Raw genomic sequence first — 17,360 nt, forward strand, 5'->3', positions numbered from 1 at the left:
ATGCAAGAGTTTACGTGGAAGTGCTCACACGGCTGTGAAATCGGATCACACGAGTGCGACCAGACCTGGTGGGGAAATGGAAGCTCCACCATGTCAACGCGCCGGGCCACGGCGCGTGGATTGTGGGGAATCTCCTGACCAAATTCGGCGTTTCCACGTTGTCTCACCCCCCTACAGCCCTGATGTGGCACCGCCGGGCTTCTTCCTGTTCCCCCGTATCAAGAGGCATCTCAAAGGGGAATCGTTTCGACTCGGTGGAAGCGGTCCAAGCGGCGATGACGAGGGCGCTGAACGGCATCCCGGAGGACGACTTCCAGAAGGCCTTCGCGACCTGGAAGGCTCGCTAGCAGAAGTGTGTGAATGCCCGGTAACAGTAACATTGGTTTGTGAAATGAAATTCTAAATCCCATTTATAATAATAATTTCTTACAAGACTGTTTTTAAGATATGTGTAATGTTAGTTGAGAGTAGAAAGACAAGGGGCAAAAAGGAAATTCCTTGTAACAAATGCAAAGTCTCAGTGCATCACTATAACTCCTAATAGTAAACAGTCACGCTAACAGGTGTCGCTATGTGCGCCTCCACTTGTTTGTGTGATGCTAATAGATGCGTCATTCTTGTCAATAATGAAATCTTTGAATTATTGCTTTAACAAAAATGTGATATGATGTTTCGGAAACTATTAGACTCTAGAATTAACCACAATTTTAACGTATAGTGTACAGTGGGCTGTAGACTTGGGCGCAACAACTGTTGTCAGATAACAAAAAAAATCAAATTTATTTGCTATCTGGAAAAGGAGAGTAAATATCGGAAAGTGATAAATGCAGAAAACATTCTTGAATTTACAAGTACAGCATTTGTAATTCAATTAGGACATAACTCATTCACATGAAGAACATACAGATAGAGCGTTTTCAGAGATGGAGCAATCGATTTTTAAGAGCAGTCATTTATCACAACTATATCCAATAGAATGCTTGTTTGTATGGATGAAAAAATAAATAAAATTCACAATATGAGTTTTTTTTTTTTTTTTTTTTTTTTTTTTTTTTTTTTGCCTGTACAAACATCTTCACTAGAAATGGTTTGTCTTAATACCAGAAAATTAGAGGATTTGAAGAAATTATGCGGACGCCTGAAATGTTAGATGGCACCCTTAACATTATCGTACAACATAGAATGTACTCAATATTGCGCATTAAGCAACATGATCTCTAAGTTTGTATAATACCTATTACGCTACCAATATGGAAATGCTTAGCAAGTGGAAATTATCGAACACTTTACTATAATGAACTACCCTAGACTCTCCTTGTTCATGTTAAGCATTTAAACACATAGCTACCAAAAAAGTTATTTGTGGTTCGAGTTCGAGAACCAGTATTACTATTTCAAGAAACGTGTTCAACCAGTATTCTGTAGGGTTGATTTAGCTAAGAGCGTACTTCTTTGGAGAGCAGAATAGCGAGTTTGTTCCTGACTCGCACCTGAGCTTTGTTAGAACAAGCTTTGCATGGGTTTAATCAACGAGTTCCCATTTTATTTCGCATTATCATTTTTCGAGTTATTCTTTACTTATTCGCATTATTCATTATTTACTCTTACATTATATACACATCGGACGCGAAACAAAACAAATTATTCAATTATGCCAAAACTATGCCAAAACTACACTAACTCGGGATGTACTTGAACCTGAACCAACAAAGTGGGGGGTGATGTACACTCATGTCCAAAATTATTGTCGCGTGTCTATAAATATGTTATTGTGGGAATATAATTTGATAACGAATTTGCCCTCTATTTCTTATAATGTTAGTATGTGTATAATCGGTAAAGATATACATGTGGAAAAAGCAATAAATAAGAGCAATAAAACAAAAATAAAACTGTCTTGTCCATTTAGAAACACTTTGTTTTACTCATTCTAATTTACTTATTTATAATTATTTTCCTATGTTATTTACCACAAACATACAATTCCCGACTATACACATAGTATCAGTATTAAAAGTACCCTGCAAAATTATTATTAAATTATATTCTTCCAAGAAATAGTTATAGATATGCGACAATCATTTTGGACATGCGTGTATCTAGGTATATATTTCCTGAAAGCTTGGGTGAAGGTAAGATCAAAACCAGTTACCAAAAGTTGAGTCCCCTTTCTATTTAAAAATTTTGAGTTGGACCCCGTCTGGGACTCTGCGGGGGACCCTGGAACAATTTATTTTACTTTGTTATGTTGTACTTTTGAAATGATGGAAGACATGTTCTTCTGTTTTCATATCTGTCTCGCAGTTTGAGATTTTTCGGGATTGCAGCGAACTTTATAGACACGCTTAAAGATTTTAATTAAAATTAGTAAAGTGCTGCCCCCAAGCGAAATGTACGAGACCTCCCCAATTTTGGTAACCGGTTTTGATCTTACCTTGACTCAAACTTTCAGGAAATACATATATCGCCCCCACTTTGTGGGTTCAGGTTCAAGTACATCCCTAGTAAGATACTCTTCTTCATAATGAGTATATTAATGCTTGTAGCATTATTGTTGATGAAACCAGACGATAATCAAATTTTCTACAAAAGTAGTTGAACTAAAGACTAATAAGGACATATTTTAGTGATCATTTCACAACTAATACCTTAGTAAGTCTGTATCTCGTAAGGAGGTCTATATCGTTGAAATGTATAGCATATAATTATAGATGTGGAATAATGTTTTGTGTTAAACACATCATATGTGCATTTTGCTTCTGTTTAAGTTTGACGTCCCACGAATATGTACCGAGCTACAGAAGACGGTGATAATGAGATGGATGATAATGATGGAATATCGTAAGTAAGAGGAAACAGGAAGGCCTCGACAAAATTCACACACAGTGTTCGTCCATCATGTGCATTTTATTGCTTCTGTAATTAATTATGAGGGGCACGGTGAGGTCTTTTATCTCTATATTTTTTTCCTTCGTCATTTCCTCAAGCATTACGCAAATTGAAAATTCACTTAACGGAGAATTGGGTCTTACAGTTGAGCAAAGTTTCAATAACTCTAAATCTGATAGTTCTTTTCAAGATGTCGAAAAATTGAATATATGTCATCTTATTTTGATATGCTCTTGTAACTTTTTAACTAATAGACGAAAAACGCTGGAATTTTCTACCATGCAAATATCTGCAGAAGAGCACTGTTTGATGTACTCTGTAATACCACAAAGTTAACAATGTCACCAACCCAAAATAAACTTGCATTTTTTTTAATTGCACTACGTCAGGTTATTACAAATTTCAAATCTACGTATTGAACAACATTGTACAATGTTAACATTTATATTCAGTGTTGCAAATCAAGGGCGCCACAGTATTAGAAACATCCAAATTTTGATGGCATCTACAGTAGTAATAGCACAAGTAACACAGGCGGGCTAAAAGTAGCCCTATATCTAAATCACATTAGTGTCTTATACTATGATCAGGATATGATGGATTTTGAATAAATATTAATGGAGTTCTCAATCATTGCTTATCATTCCTAAATCCATGTGCAACAACAGAGATTAACAAAGTGTATTTAGTGTATGTCAAACATACAGGATGCTCATTGATAAATTTCTTAAAATCTTTGTGGGTCAGAGTATACAGTTTCACTGAGACACTTCTATTCCTCAGAGCTGAAACTAGTCATTCCCAGGGAGTAAATAATTAAATAAAATGTGCTGGCCTTCAAACTGAACATTTTTGCTTCCATTTCTTAAATTTAATCACACAGGATAAAGTTATTGCTGAACTGTTTAGAAATATTAGGATCACGCAGTGAAACTCATAATATTGTGTTGTTAGTATGTCCGTTCATCCGTTACTCCGCATATAACTCTTAAATAGATGCCATTTTTAAAATTATGTTCTTTGTAATAGATAGCTACAGCAATTATCTCGGCTAATTTTTTTTTTTTTTTAATTGACATACAAAAGTCACTTTTACTCCATATGAAACGAGTAAATCCGTTGAATTCTCGAATAAGTGAATATTTAACGACGTATTTCATAGAAATTTCCTAATTTCTATAAAGCATGATATGAAAGACCCTAGCCAAGATTATTGCTTCGTGTTGAGCTCGCGAACGAGGGGAGAATTGACAACCAAATGTAGAATGTTTTACGATTAAAAAAAAAAAAATCATCAAACATAGTTTACGTTTCCTTTAAGTTTAGAGTTATTCTTCAAAACAAATTAACCCTGCCAAGACAGTGAAAAGGATTACGTCTAGAAGTGTCATCTGAATACCACTCATTTAATCTTTTGGGCCGCGGTGGCTCAGTGGTAGAGCCTTCACCTCTGATGCATGGGATCTCGGGTTCAACCCCTGCTCCCGCCAAGTGAACCTTGTAGTGGACAAACACCGAGTGCGTGGGTTTCCTCGGGGTTCTCCCGTTTCCTCCCATTTCCTTCATTCCACCATTTCATTCATCACTCATCATCACCGCCTCCTTTATCCTCGCCGGCCTAAGCGTGGGACATAAAACTCAAAAAATTCATTTCATATCATTTCATTTTATCTTTCGAACTTCTTGTAAACACTAAAAGAAAAATTCTGACCAAAGCATAAGTAATAAATAATAGCGTTACAGTTTCGGCAAAATTATCTTGACGAAGGTCAATATAATTTTCCGAAAGTATAGCGTTGTTATTTTTAGTTGATATATGCTTTGGTCAGAATTTGTCTTTTATTGTATAGAAGTTTCAATTTCGACCGTTAGATGTCAATCCCTAGAGAATATTTGCTACCATTTAACGGTGCAATGAAAAAACTTCTAGAGTTATACAATTATGTTTTTTTTTTGTTTCAATACTATAAAATAGGATGTGGATGGCCACCATTTAAATCACCGTTACCCAAAAAATGCTAACGTAATTACTTCACTAACGAATTCTGTTGAGATAATCCTTCTACCTGTGTATTGCAAAGAGTATAATTCAAAAGTTCGCTTAACAAAAGAACTGAAGATATACGAGGAGGGACCCAAAAGAAACCGGATTAAAAGAGCGCTCCCGTTCCTAGGCGTAGTAGAGAATTCTCCTGCTAGGTAGATCTAGTAGAGACCTTCCCAGATCAGCTGGACAACGGTGTCTGCGTAGGTGGTGAACGTTTGATCGTATTATTGTTTTTCTTAACTGTTCTCGTTTGCCGCCTGCGAAACTGTTATGGCAGATTCAAAGGAACAAGGAGTGTGTTTGCTTCCTACTTGGAAAATCGGAAACGAAAACTTTCAGAAAGGATACTATGACCCGCACACAATTTATTGAGTGGTTTGGGCGCTTTAAGTGTGGTGAGATGAGTGTTGAAGGTCATGCTCGTTCTGGGTGCTTTTCATCATTTCGAAACGACGAAAACATCGAACAAATCTGCCCCAAAGTCAGGGAGATTCGTCGTTTCATGATCGATGATATTTCAAAACAGGCAGGAGTGAGTTGGAGCTCGTGCCAGCGTCAGGTTTTGTAAATGAGACATGTTGCCGCTAAGTTGGTTTCTCGCCTGCTCACACAGGATCAAATTATTCGTCTGAATTTGAGCCAGGACTTGAAAAATAAGATTGAAAGTGATCCAAACTTTTTGAACAACATGACATTTTCTGAGAATTAAACAAAATCTAAAAGGAAAAGGTTTTGGTGGAGTAGAGGCTGTAAAAAGAACTTCGCAGAGCGCATCGAACGATATAAAAGTTCTAGAGTTCCAGAGGTGCTTCAAACAGTGGGAAAGAACATAGGAGAAATGAATCTCATTTAATGGAGAGTACTTTGAAGGAGACTGAACGAATTTTGTAAAAAATGTAATCAATTATTTTTTCTTTTAAAACGAAAGTCCGGTTTCTTTTGGGTCCTCCCTCGTACTAACATTACAACCTTATAAAGCTAACGTGAGGGTAAAGAATATAACAATACTTCGCCTGCATTAATAGCAAGCTTCACTACTAGTAGTTGAAGCGAGTGTAAGTGAGCTTACACCATTTGTCTTAGCATATTTGTGTATGTGTGTTCCGCTATAACTTACGTAAAATTTATATTATGTTACAGGATCGTAGGATGTGCAGTTTTTGAGAATTCTGAAATAAACTTTATTGCTTGCGGTTTAAATCTATGAAAAAAATTGGAGTAAAATCAACACTGGTGTGCAGGGATCATGATGATTTAGTGGAAGAGCGCTCACTTTCGCTGTGAAAGATCGCCGATTCGACCTCCGGTAATGTGAGTTTATGGTGGACAATATCGTGCCTGTGGGTTTTCTCGAGCTTCTCCCGTTTTCTCTAATATTCTCATTCCATCAATTATTTCATTGCAATATTCAGTTTCATTAATTAATCCGTCTTCTTTAGCCTAAAGAGCATACACGTGGGCCTTTAAACTACAAATTTATTTATTTTAAATTAAAGTTGGCATATCTACGTATTATGATAAAACAATTATACAACAACATTCAAAAAAACCTTCACTTTTGCTGCAACGTGGTACATATTTTAGTTTTTCCAATCTTTTATGTTAGCAGGATTTGAAATCAGCGAAAACTAGGAGATAAAAAAGATAGATTGAACCCCAACTTGAGAGTTTCCACATATCGTAATATGATATCCGAACAACTCTCTATAATGATTTCCATAAATACTATTAGATTTTGATGCAATGTAGCATATACAGTATATCTATTTTCACCTAAACTCCTATATCCCAATTGCTTAGATTTAAAATTAATGAAGAAAGAAGAAATAAGTTTACTCAATCTTGAGATATATAATTAACGATATATATATATATATATATATATATATATATATATATATATATATATATATATATATTGTAAAATTACATCATATTTTTATTAAAGCTCCTGGCATGCCTTTTCTTTGAGTTATCCACATTACCTGGTATGTGGGTAAATTCATCTCCATCTTAAGACATGTGTAATGAAAACTTGCCTAAAAATCATCAGGTTCCACGAAACACTACATGTGTGTCGGTGCACTAAGTTCTCATCTTTCATATTCTACATTGGAAGACGGGTTTGTTGCTAGTATAGACGGATTTGCTGAGTTGCAAATAGCTTCTTTTTTACGAGGTCAAAGCGTTTTATTTCTTGGGCACTTGCAGAAAGTAATAAATTACGGACGGATTCATGTTGCAAAGTGAAAAAAGTAACAACACCAGTCTTATCTGAATCTATCGTCACAGGCATAAGAAATACATCAATAAATAAAGAATAAACACTAGACTTTCTTTCCTAACTATCATATTCAAATTACACTCGAAACACAGTCTGCGAATAGCAAACCGTTTACATAAACACTATTTGCAAATATACGATCATGTTTGTTAATATGAGAAATGATCTTTACACTATTCCTTTCAAAAAAAGCACGAATTTCGGTGTAATTTATTTACCTAGAATGGCTTATGATCGAACCACAGAAGAGTGTGTATGTAGCTTAATTCTAAAAAAAAAATACCTACAGATAGCAGGAGAAGATTTTTTGGTATGTGTCATCGCACTCAATTGTATAGGAATATAATAACTTCTTTTCTTATTTTCTCGAAATCCAGAAAATGTGACTTACTATTATGTTTCTCCTATCCGCTTCATTAGTTTCTGCGTTAGAAATGTGTATTTTACAATCTACAATAGATCTTGTTTCAAAATAATATTGTTTTTTGTCTAAATTCACCAACTTTTAATGAAACCGACAGAGCTCGACACAGTCAACTTTGTAACTAATCATAAAATCTATTCTTCTGCAATTCAATAATGAAATGTACCATATCAATTTTCACTGATGAGACAATATGAAAAGTGTGTTCTCTTAATTTGAAATCGGTAGATAGTGTTTTAGTTTCTCATAGATACTAACACTACTGCCAGGTGATACAGCCTGCGAAGGACTGATGCACGTTTAACTAAGTAAAAGCAACTAAGTAAATAAAGAGTGGTCAGTACCATCTCCTACCAAACTCATTCTCTCCAAACTTCTGAACTGAAGATCACTATCTTTTGACTAAAGCTACAAGGGCTCGAAAAAGAGTGTTTTTAATAACTAAGTTTTTTTCCGTTTTTTTTTTTTTTTTTTTTTGCTTGGGATTTTTAATTAAATATTTCAATTTTAGTGGAGTAATAACAGTATTACATGATTATTTCCTCATTATAGTACGAAGAAAATAGCATTTAATTATTGCATTCTGAAGAGAGAATACTGAAAAAATCAAGAATGAAGGAAAATAGGTCATTCGATAGGAAACAAATATTGCATGAGTACTCTCGTATCAACGAGTTGTTTCTAGATCTTTAAGATTAACGTTCAATGAAATATGTTTTAGAAAAGGTTTTTAGTGTATTAGTAATAACTATTCTGAAATTGTAATAGATTTTATGGAACAAAATTATTATTTAAAACTTAAAATATTCTTATTACAAAAATCTTACCACGATGTAACAGAGGAATGGGTATTATGTAAATAATAATGTTAAACTAATAATGTCATACACTAAACAGTCATTTATGACTTATTGGAAACTTAACTCTTTGAAGTTCAGAATAAAATGTTTCCCCAATGAAGAACTAGATGTAAGCATGATTTATACCAAATTAAAACATGGTTTTATATCTGTTTCTTAGTTTATAGTACGTTTTCCTTGCTCGGTAGATTGAATTTAAGCAACCAGTAAAACACGCATATAAAGTAACATATAACATGCAGGTACTTGGTTAAATGTTTAGGCAACCAAAGCGACATTTCGGATATGTTGGTTGCATTAATTATGCCTACAGGGACCAATTGCAATGCCAGTATGAAAACCAGTGAAGACAACCAGCTACAGACCGACCGAACTTAGAACTCAAAAGTACTGGGTGTTGTAAACACACTTTCTTAATCATAGAATGCACAATAGGCAAAAAGTGGTACTTGAGCAAGGAAGTAGTAAAAAGTCAAAATAGCGACATTTTCCGTTTCTTAAAAGCCGGCATTATATGGGAAAACAATACGCCCACCCCAAAAAACCTGGTCTTTTTGCATCTTTATCTTCATTCAAGTGCCTATCTGCTTATCACATGATGCTGAATGATCATCGAAAATTCTGAATTCCCAGGAGGGTCTCGTACATTGGACTACTCGTGAAACCGCTATTAAACGTTTATCTTCTGTTTTTTTAATGTATAAACCAATTTTTCTACTTTGTGCAAGTGGCTACTGTATGTGAAAAGAAACAACAGGTATTTCAAGCAATTTGATGATTGAGATTGTTATCCAATAAAATGAAACAAATTTAGCAACTACCCGTGTCAAAAATAGAGTATGGGGTTATGCGTTACTGTAAGAAAAAATAATTGTTTTAATAGTTCGTTGTACTTGAAGAAAATTATGTTTAAATAACTATTGAGCAGTTTGATAAACCTAAACAAAATTAAAAACACATTACATGGTTATTCTTATTGTTATTTTACATACACGCATTTTTTGTGTACGTGACACAAGCAATATCAAAATACAAACATAGTTTTATATAATGGGCTATTCAATTTCAATGACGCGCGATTTGACAAGAATATCTTAAGAATAGCTTAGAATGAGTAAATAAGTCTAATCATCGAACCACGAATCAATTTTATTTTGAACTGTTCATTTTTTAAAACAAAATTAATCATACTCATTTAGTATACTGCAGTTTGTAGCTCTAAAATCACCTTCACAAAAATTGAATAAAATGGAATGGAATGATATAGGAATTAACATACCAAGCCAATATGATGCTTTGACTCCTGTAAAACAACATATGTATTGCGGTCGCTAGTAACTATTCCAGTATAGTTACTAGAAGAAGATACTACATTGGAGTTTGACAGAAATAATTTTCTTTATATTTTAGTTTTACATTACATAGCGTATAGTTATTGATGCGAAATTATTGTTTTAGGTAATTTACTTCCAAAATGATACTAATGGCTTGAGTTGAGTCTCAAGTTGAACTACATCAATAAATTAAAATAAAAACTGATAATTATGAGGTTTTTAAATCCACTTCAAGGGAGAAAAGAAAAAATGATAGTTATCAAATATATTATTTAATTTCCACATAGTCATTTTTTTTTTAAAAGCAAAGAAACAAAGTGGGCCCAAAATGTGAGTATTCCACAGTGTTTCTAATAAGAAGAAAACTTTTTTCTGCTTTGCAAAGAAGATATTATGAAGCAGTTGTAGAAAATTAATGCAACACTTACAATTTACAGTTCTATAGACAGAAACTAGTTTCAAAATGACAAATTAATCTACTTACATATATATAATTTCCCAATGTTAAAATATTATTTCCTGTTCGATATACGAGAAAGTTAAGATTAAACATCGCTAGGAAATAAAACATATTTGAGGAGACGCTAGGAAACGCTTGGAATTTTCCTAATAGTACAAATCACTAAGATGAGAAAAATCATTTATTCAGATTTACATACTGCTCGCGTTTATATTTTATCTCCGTTACCTAAAACTATTTCATTGTTGGTAGGAGTATGTAATATAAGATAAAAGCTACGAAGACATGCAATAGTCTAAATAAATAGTTATGTTTTAATGTGCGTACGTGTGGACAGGTTAAAGTATAAAGATACGTTGTTTTATATGATGCCTATGCGGACAACTAAAACTGATTATTTTTATTTGTTCAAGCAATGAGGAATGATGAAAAGTGATTTGTTCAATCAGTTCCCATGAAAGGCGTTAGTCTATTTTCATAAATCATGGAATAAAAAAAATAAGAATCAAAATTTTGTATCAAACATGTATCAAACATGTAAATTTGCTTTTGTCATATAACAACAAGTTTCTTAAAATGTCAGCGAATTTGGGTAAAATTGTTAAAATTCCTGACTGTTTAGTTACCTCATAGCATTTATTAAAATTCTTAACCAAAACATTGGAATGCGCTCGTTTATTATAGCTCTCTCTAATTTCTCTAAATTGCTTAGTATTACCTCATTTTACGACGCCTTGAATTACGTGTGGTGGTAAACTAATGTTTGCATACTAGTACACAATTTGTCAATAGGGAACTAAGCATGGGTGGAACGCACAACCTTACAGATCATTTATTGCCATCAAAACAGTATAAATTATAATTACGTAGTGATAAACAAGTAAGAGGTTTCATATTGCATCCACATACGGGACACAAATTACGATACTTCCAGTGGAAGCTCATGTGGTTCGGATCTCACGTTAAGCTGTAGGTTCACGTTTCATATAGCTTAGCTGCTGAAAGGGATTTTAAACACTAGAACAACCAACTAACCAAGAAAATGCAATTCACAAATATTTTACGTATTTGCATGTGTCACATAATATGGATTTACATCATCGCTGAATTTTCATGCAGATTATAGTGTCACTTGAGTCGAAAATTCCTCGCCTGTATTTGTTCAAACTTAGCAAAATTTTCGATTCTGACTAGCTTTTGTTACAACACCCTTGAAACATAACAGCAAAGAGGATGCATCATTATGAGAGATATAAATCAAATGTTCATAACGATTTTCCTTAACTATTCATTGTAACATGTTTATGTTATTCACTTCGGACCCCGTAAACATTTCTACATATGTTTTATTGTTATGCAGTTAGTGACCACTTCGAACAGAAAATTTCTTTTCGTAAGCTTTCTGTATAGCGTTCTCAGAGTGTTTAGAAATTCATATACTTACTATAAGGTTCTCACTTATATAATACACAATATTAATTCATTTAAATCTATCATTATTAATTAAAAATATAATTATTTTACATTAAATAAAATTGAACTTATTTTATTTACACTATGATGCACTATTGAACTTATTTCTGACATGATTTTGGTAAAAGATAAATTTATCTAGGAAAAAGCCAATTAAAGCTTAAAATAGCAAATAATCCTTACATTTTGTGAATAGATGTTTTGTCTTTGTGGTACAAATATTTTCATAGACTGCTAATAATTGATAGTTATATAATAAAAATAATAATATTTTAAAAAAAAGTAATTTTAAGAAAATTGAAATAAAATATAAGTTAACGAAATCAAACTTTTTTTTCCTTTTTGGTGGATAAGGGAACAAGAAATGAACAACTCGAAGTGCAGGTATTAACTAAAATTTTACACGTTAAACTATGTTTATATTATTATTATTGTTATTATTATTATTATTATTATTATTATTATTATTATTATTATTATTATTATTATTATTATTATTATTATTATTATTATTAAAATTAAAACTAACAACTAACTAAAGTCAAGTTTAAACTTTTTTCCTAATTTTATAAAACTATTTCAATGTTTTTAGGTGCTTTATAACAGGCATCAATAACACTAAAAGCAGGTGATGGTCTGAATGAGCTTCAGTTGTTTGAAAGGTACGATTCGATTTGACTGGATTTATTGGAGTTTTTCAAAACCACAGTATACATTCTGCTAAACATCGTGCAATATTTTATCTGTTCAATTTTCTTACTTTGTTTGAAACTTAACATTAGACTTACGAGACAATTTAGAATTTGATTTCGACTGTCGGGTGAATAAAATAGCCAACGTAATCAAAAGAAACTCGAGAACTTAATTATAAATACAAGCTACAAAGCACACCACTGGAAAAGCATGATTAACTAAATTGTTATCACATTCTTTCAAGTGTTATGTTTGCTCTTTTCGTTTCTCTCCAACTCGGCTATTGATTTCCCTATTTGATTCTCGTGATCGTTCTCAAGTACAAAAATTGCTGCAGCTCAGTGCAATAGTTTCACCAGTAAATAATGCGAGTGGGTTGTTTTCTAGTTTTGATTATAAGTGAAGATGGCAAGATGGCAAGATAATTCGACCTCTTGCTACTTTTATTCAGGTGTATATGAAACATGTATGTTTAAAACAATAAGAATTATGTCCCTTCAGGTTATTAACACAAACAACTCACCTAATATCAATTTTTAGTCATGATCTTTGCATTATAATCGTGTTCACATGATGTCGTGTCGTATAAAATCAAAATGTATGTTCACCAGTGTATTACTTTGGCTGTTCATAATTTCCGTACTGCAACACCAGTAAGGATTAGTATTACGGAGTGAGTTTATTTTGGGAAGTATGCTTTTTAAATGAATTCCGTTTCCCTTCAATTTCGTATTACCCCATAATTTTCTACATCGTATATTACATGAACTGTGATCTTCAATTAAATATTTTATGGACATTCATTTTTATTTTTTTTTAAATATTATTTTTTGTCTTGTTTATTATTGACTAGTCATATCAAGCTAATAAATGTTAGAAAAAAGTTCTTTCTTGAATAAATATCACTAATGTAGACAAAATTTCCAAGCGTGTTATAATTATTATTAAGACTGACTTCACGGTTTCTTCAAGATTAATGCGAAAAACGGCATTTTTCTCTCTCAATGTAAAATGAGCTTTAAAAACATGTAAACACAAATAACACGATCAGTTATTTACATGGAAGAAATTTTGCGTCAACAACTCTACTCACTGTACTGGAATAACGTAATTTACTCCTTCATAAATACAAAATAGATATGTTCGTAGGACAGCAAGTGTATCAAAACGAGCGTACATGCCTCAATTTCTTGCTCTCCCTTCATCTCTATATAATATATATATAAGGAAAAAATAAACCTGGAAACAAATTTTAAACTTTAAGACAATTTTTATGAAACATAATTTCGTTGGTATTGTCGTACGTTCTTTCGTTCTTTTATCATTCCGACATGATGCATAACGTAAAATTCGTTAGTATATCTGGTAACTAAACCTTGTATGCAATTTCTAAGGAAAAGGCATGCATTTATACTTTTAATGTATACATTTTTGACTCTTAACAACGGGTAATATAGCTTTGGGTGTCAAAAGAAGCTGTATGGATAGCTATGGAGTGTGAGAAACGAACATGTCTCAAGCGCCAGTGCTTTGTCTCATGAAACAAGAGATATATTAAGAGCACGTGCGAATCGTGGCTGCCATGTGGACTAGCGGAACGCTCTTTGAGATCTTGAGTCGCTTAGATTGTAGTTCGTAACCCTGCAGAGGAGCGGGCGCTTTGCTACGTTCTTCCGTTTGTCTTGCACAAAAAAAAAGCTAGAAATGAGGTCAGAGAAGACGCGCCTCGAAATGCAATTAGAAAACAATTTATTTGCTAAACTTTTGCGCTCTCAATGCATATTAGTATATTATCTCTATGTGAAACTTTCATATTAAGAACGTTTTTGTTTATTTTCAAATCTGAGTAGAAACAAGTTATATTTTCCTCATCCTTCTTCGATTGAGTTTCATCCATCAAAATGAATATTCAGAAATGAAGACACGTAGGTGTATTGAGCTCATATCATGTCCGGACTGGATAACCGCACAACACAATCAACCGTCCTTGAAAGAAACAGGTACCAAGCAATACATTTTATCTAACTATCTACATAAAACTCTAACAATTTTCTATTACAAATAATTATGTTGGTTTCAGTGAGGTGCTATAAACTAATGTTTTCAGCGCAACATAATAAAAAGAAAATAAATCTACTAGACTGTTTAGAACAAAATTCAAACTAAAGTCCCGGGTCCAAGTGTTTCGTGATTCCTACCTAGACATACTTATAAGCGAAGTTATAAATATACACCCTCGATCTATTTACTAAACAGATTTATTCCAAGAAAGTAGTTTTGTTGTCAGAAGAAATATTTTTCTTTTTTTTTAATAAAGGAAGTCTAATGACTCATTTGCGAAATGCTTATTAATTTATAGAGACAATGATTTATCTTGGCTTTTAGGTTGGCAACACTTTTTCTTATGCAAGGTTACTAAACCGGCAAAGGAGATTCTTTTTTGTGAAGTTTCTTTTAATCTTTTCTTTATAGTACTTCTTATTTGAATATTTTTATATCCAGACGCGTGTACTTTTTCTTTTCTTCATTTCTGCAAAATGTTAACATCACCTGTCATTATATGGAAAAGACATTGTTTGTATTGGCAAAAAAGAACAGAAAAATAACAATGGAAATTACAAAGCAGAATTACGTAAAGGAATTAGTTCTGTAATATTAAAAGCAGACAGACCCCAAAGATCATCATCTTTAATCATACACTGCACATTTTATACTACTTTATTGGGTTGCTCCTGCTCATGTCTTGGGATAAAAACTTTAAATTGAGAATGGAAAGGGGGAACAATAACTTACATCCAGTTTCCCGCGGCCAGTTGGACGAGCATCCCAAATGTAGCAAGTGAAACACAAAGGGCTACCAGGTTTCTCATTTTCAAGTCTGGAATGCCTTGAAGAAGTATCACCACACTGGGCGGGGTGAGGGACACGTAACTTGTTTACGGGCAAGCGTTTGTGCCTAAAGCTTTCAACTGGAACACCAATCCTCTTTTGAATCACTTGTCGCCATCTTCTGCAGTTGGAAACAAGACACTGACCGAAAAGTAGAAATGATTAGAACGGATACTGACGAAAGCACAGCCGCAGCTATTTTCCAAACTTTTCTCTACCTTCAACTTCACCGCTTCAAGTGAGTCGGGTTGTCTTCATCACGTGTAGTCTCTGGTGCGGTCGGTCACACGTTGGTCACGGATACGGAACGCGAAGACTGCACTCTCTAGTTCAACACGCACACTGCCACAACAGAATTACAGACACTGGTTTGTCGAGAGGCGAGAGGGGAACTCCAGAGGCCGGCTTTCTCCCATTGGTTCTCACAACTAAGCCTCAAACTCCTCCCCATTGCACACTGCAGATCGGCGAGTACTGAAGGTTTTACCAGAGACCGATATGCTTCATTACAGGGCGGCTGTCATTTGGAGTATTCTTTTCCTTCTTCGATTGTCGGCAAACTTTTTAAGAGACCTCCTGGCTAACTGACAAAATGTGGTAGAAGTCCGTCACGTGAACACCTTCCCACAGGAAACCTATATTTTGTTTGCCACCTCATTCAAACAGGCTAGAAGAGGAAAGGCGGATTCTTGGATAATGTATAATCTTATTATTTGGAAGTTACATCCATAAAATGTTCATGCTCTTTTCTGGAATCGAACTCAAGAAAACTAGTAGCAACTCAATGTTTTCTCCATCTATTTTAGACGCGAGATTGAGGGATTCATTTATGCAAATGAAAGTCAAGTTTAAAGATGACAATAGACCCTATATATTACGATGCACTTCCATATTTATTGAGTCTTTTTTTTCAGTGTTTCGGTAGTTTAATAGTATAGTAGTAGTTAAGTGTCCCACATTTTATTTTTTTTTAAAGAAAGAAGCTATAATATTTTTTTTATTATTTTGTTACCAAACCACTTGACCCTCAGGTATGCACTGGATGAAATGGACTTCAATCCTTTTTTACACTGGATAAAACGGTAAACTATAGTTTAGCCCCTCCCTTGATCATTTCCCGGATCCGCCACTGTATATATATATATATATATATATATATATATATATATATAAAGTATTCCGTCTGTGTTTTAAAAAAATCAACAATTGCATTCAAGGAACAAAATATTTACCCTATATTAAAGTTAAATGTGATTTTTTAAAGGCTTTCTTTAAAAAGTTACGGCTAAAACATCACACAATGTGCCCTCTTATTTCGTTTCTCAACCTGTGGTACTCGTACCAGGAGTGGGACGCGAGCTGCCGTTGGTGTTTCGTACTACTTATGTTAGTATTAGTTATTAATATGCTTTGGTGGTACGCTGGTTCGCCCCGTTATGGAGAAAGAGAAGGGTTGAACATTATTTCATGTTGAGATGCTACGCCAGTATTTGAATTTACTTTTTAGAAGCACTGAATTTAATCACACAGGACACTGGGACCCATTGGGCGATGCAATTTTTTGGGGAAAAGATTCTATAATAATAATAATAATAATAATAATAATAATAATAATAATAATAATAATAATAATAATAATAATAATAATAATAATAATAATAATTTGACTTTGAGTTTAGCGTCGAATTCAGCAGCAAGGTTATATAAAGCATTTACCTACAGCTTAACGTGAAATCCGAACCACTTGAGCTCCCGTCGGAAATCGGAACTAGGTCTCCCAGATCAAGGCAAGAAAATAATAGTAATAATAATAGGCCTACATTATTATATATGACTACAAGCAAAATCGTGTGTTAGTACGAATAATATTATTTTCGGTGGTAGAGTGGGTGTTCAATGGTAGAGCGCTCACATCTGGTGACTGCGGTTCCTGTTTCCCACCAAGTAGGCTCTGCTTTGTACTGTACGAACACCGAGGTTCTCCCATTTTCCTCCTTCTCCATTTCA

General features: G+C 33.7%; 1 protein-coding gene across 2 annotated transcripts in view; it reads right to left on the bottom strand.

The window, feature by feature from the left end:
- The window catches only part of LOC145688348 (protein Wnt-16-like), a 320,140-nt gene extending 304,419 nt beyond the window's left edge, over window positions 1-15,721 (bottom strand). Inside the window, exon 1 of one of the 2 annotated variants that reach the window (XM_081762490.1) lies at window positions 15,258-15,721. In XM_081762490.1, the coding sequence (XP_081618616.1) occupies window positions 15,258-15,334 (77 nt within the window). In that variant the 5' untranslated portion in view covers window positions 15,335-15,721. The remainder of the gene's footprint in view (window positions 1-15,257) is intronic. The other variant, XM_081762489.1, reaches the window with a different exon arrangement.
- Between the last annotated feature and the right edge of the window lie 1,639 nt (window positions 15,722-17,360).

Source organism: Thermobia domestica, chromosome 6, assembly GCF_964235325.1.
Source record: "Thermobia domestica chromosome 6, izTheDome1.hap1.1, whole genome shotgun sequence".
In the NCBI taxonomy this organism is placed as follows: Eukaryota; Metazoa; Arthropoda; class Insecta; order Zygentoma; family Lepismatidae; genus Thermobia; species Thermobia domestica.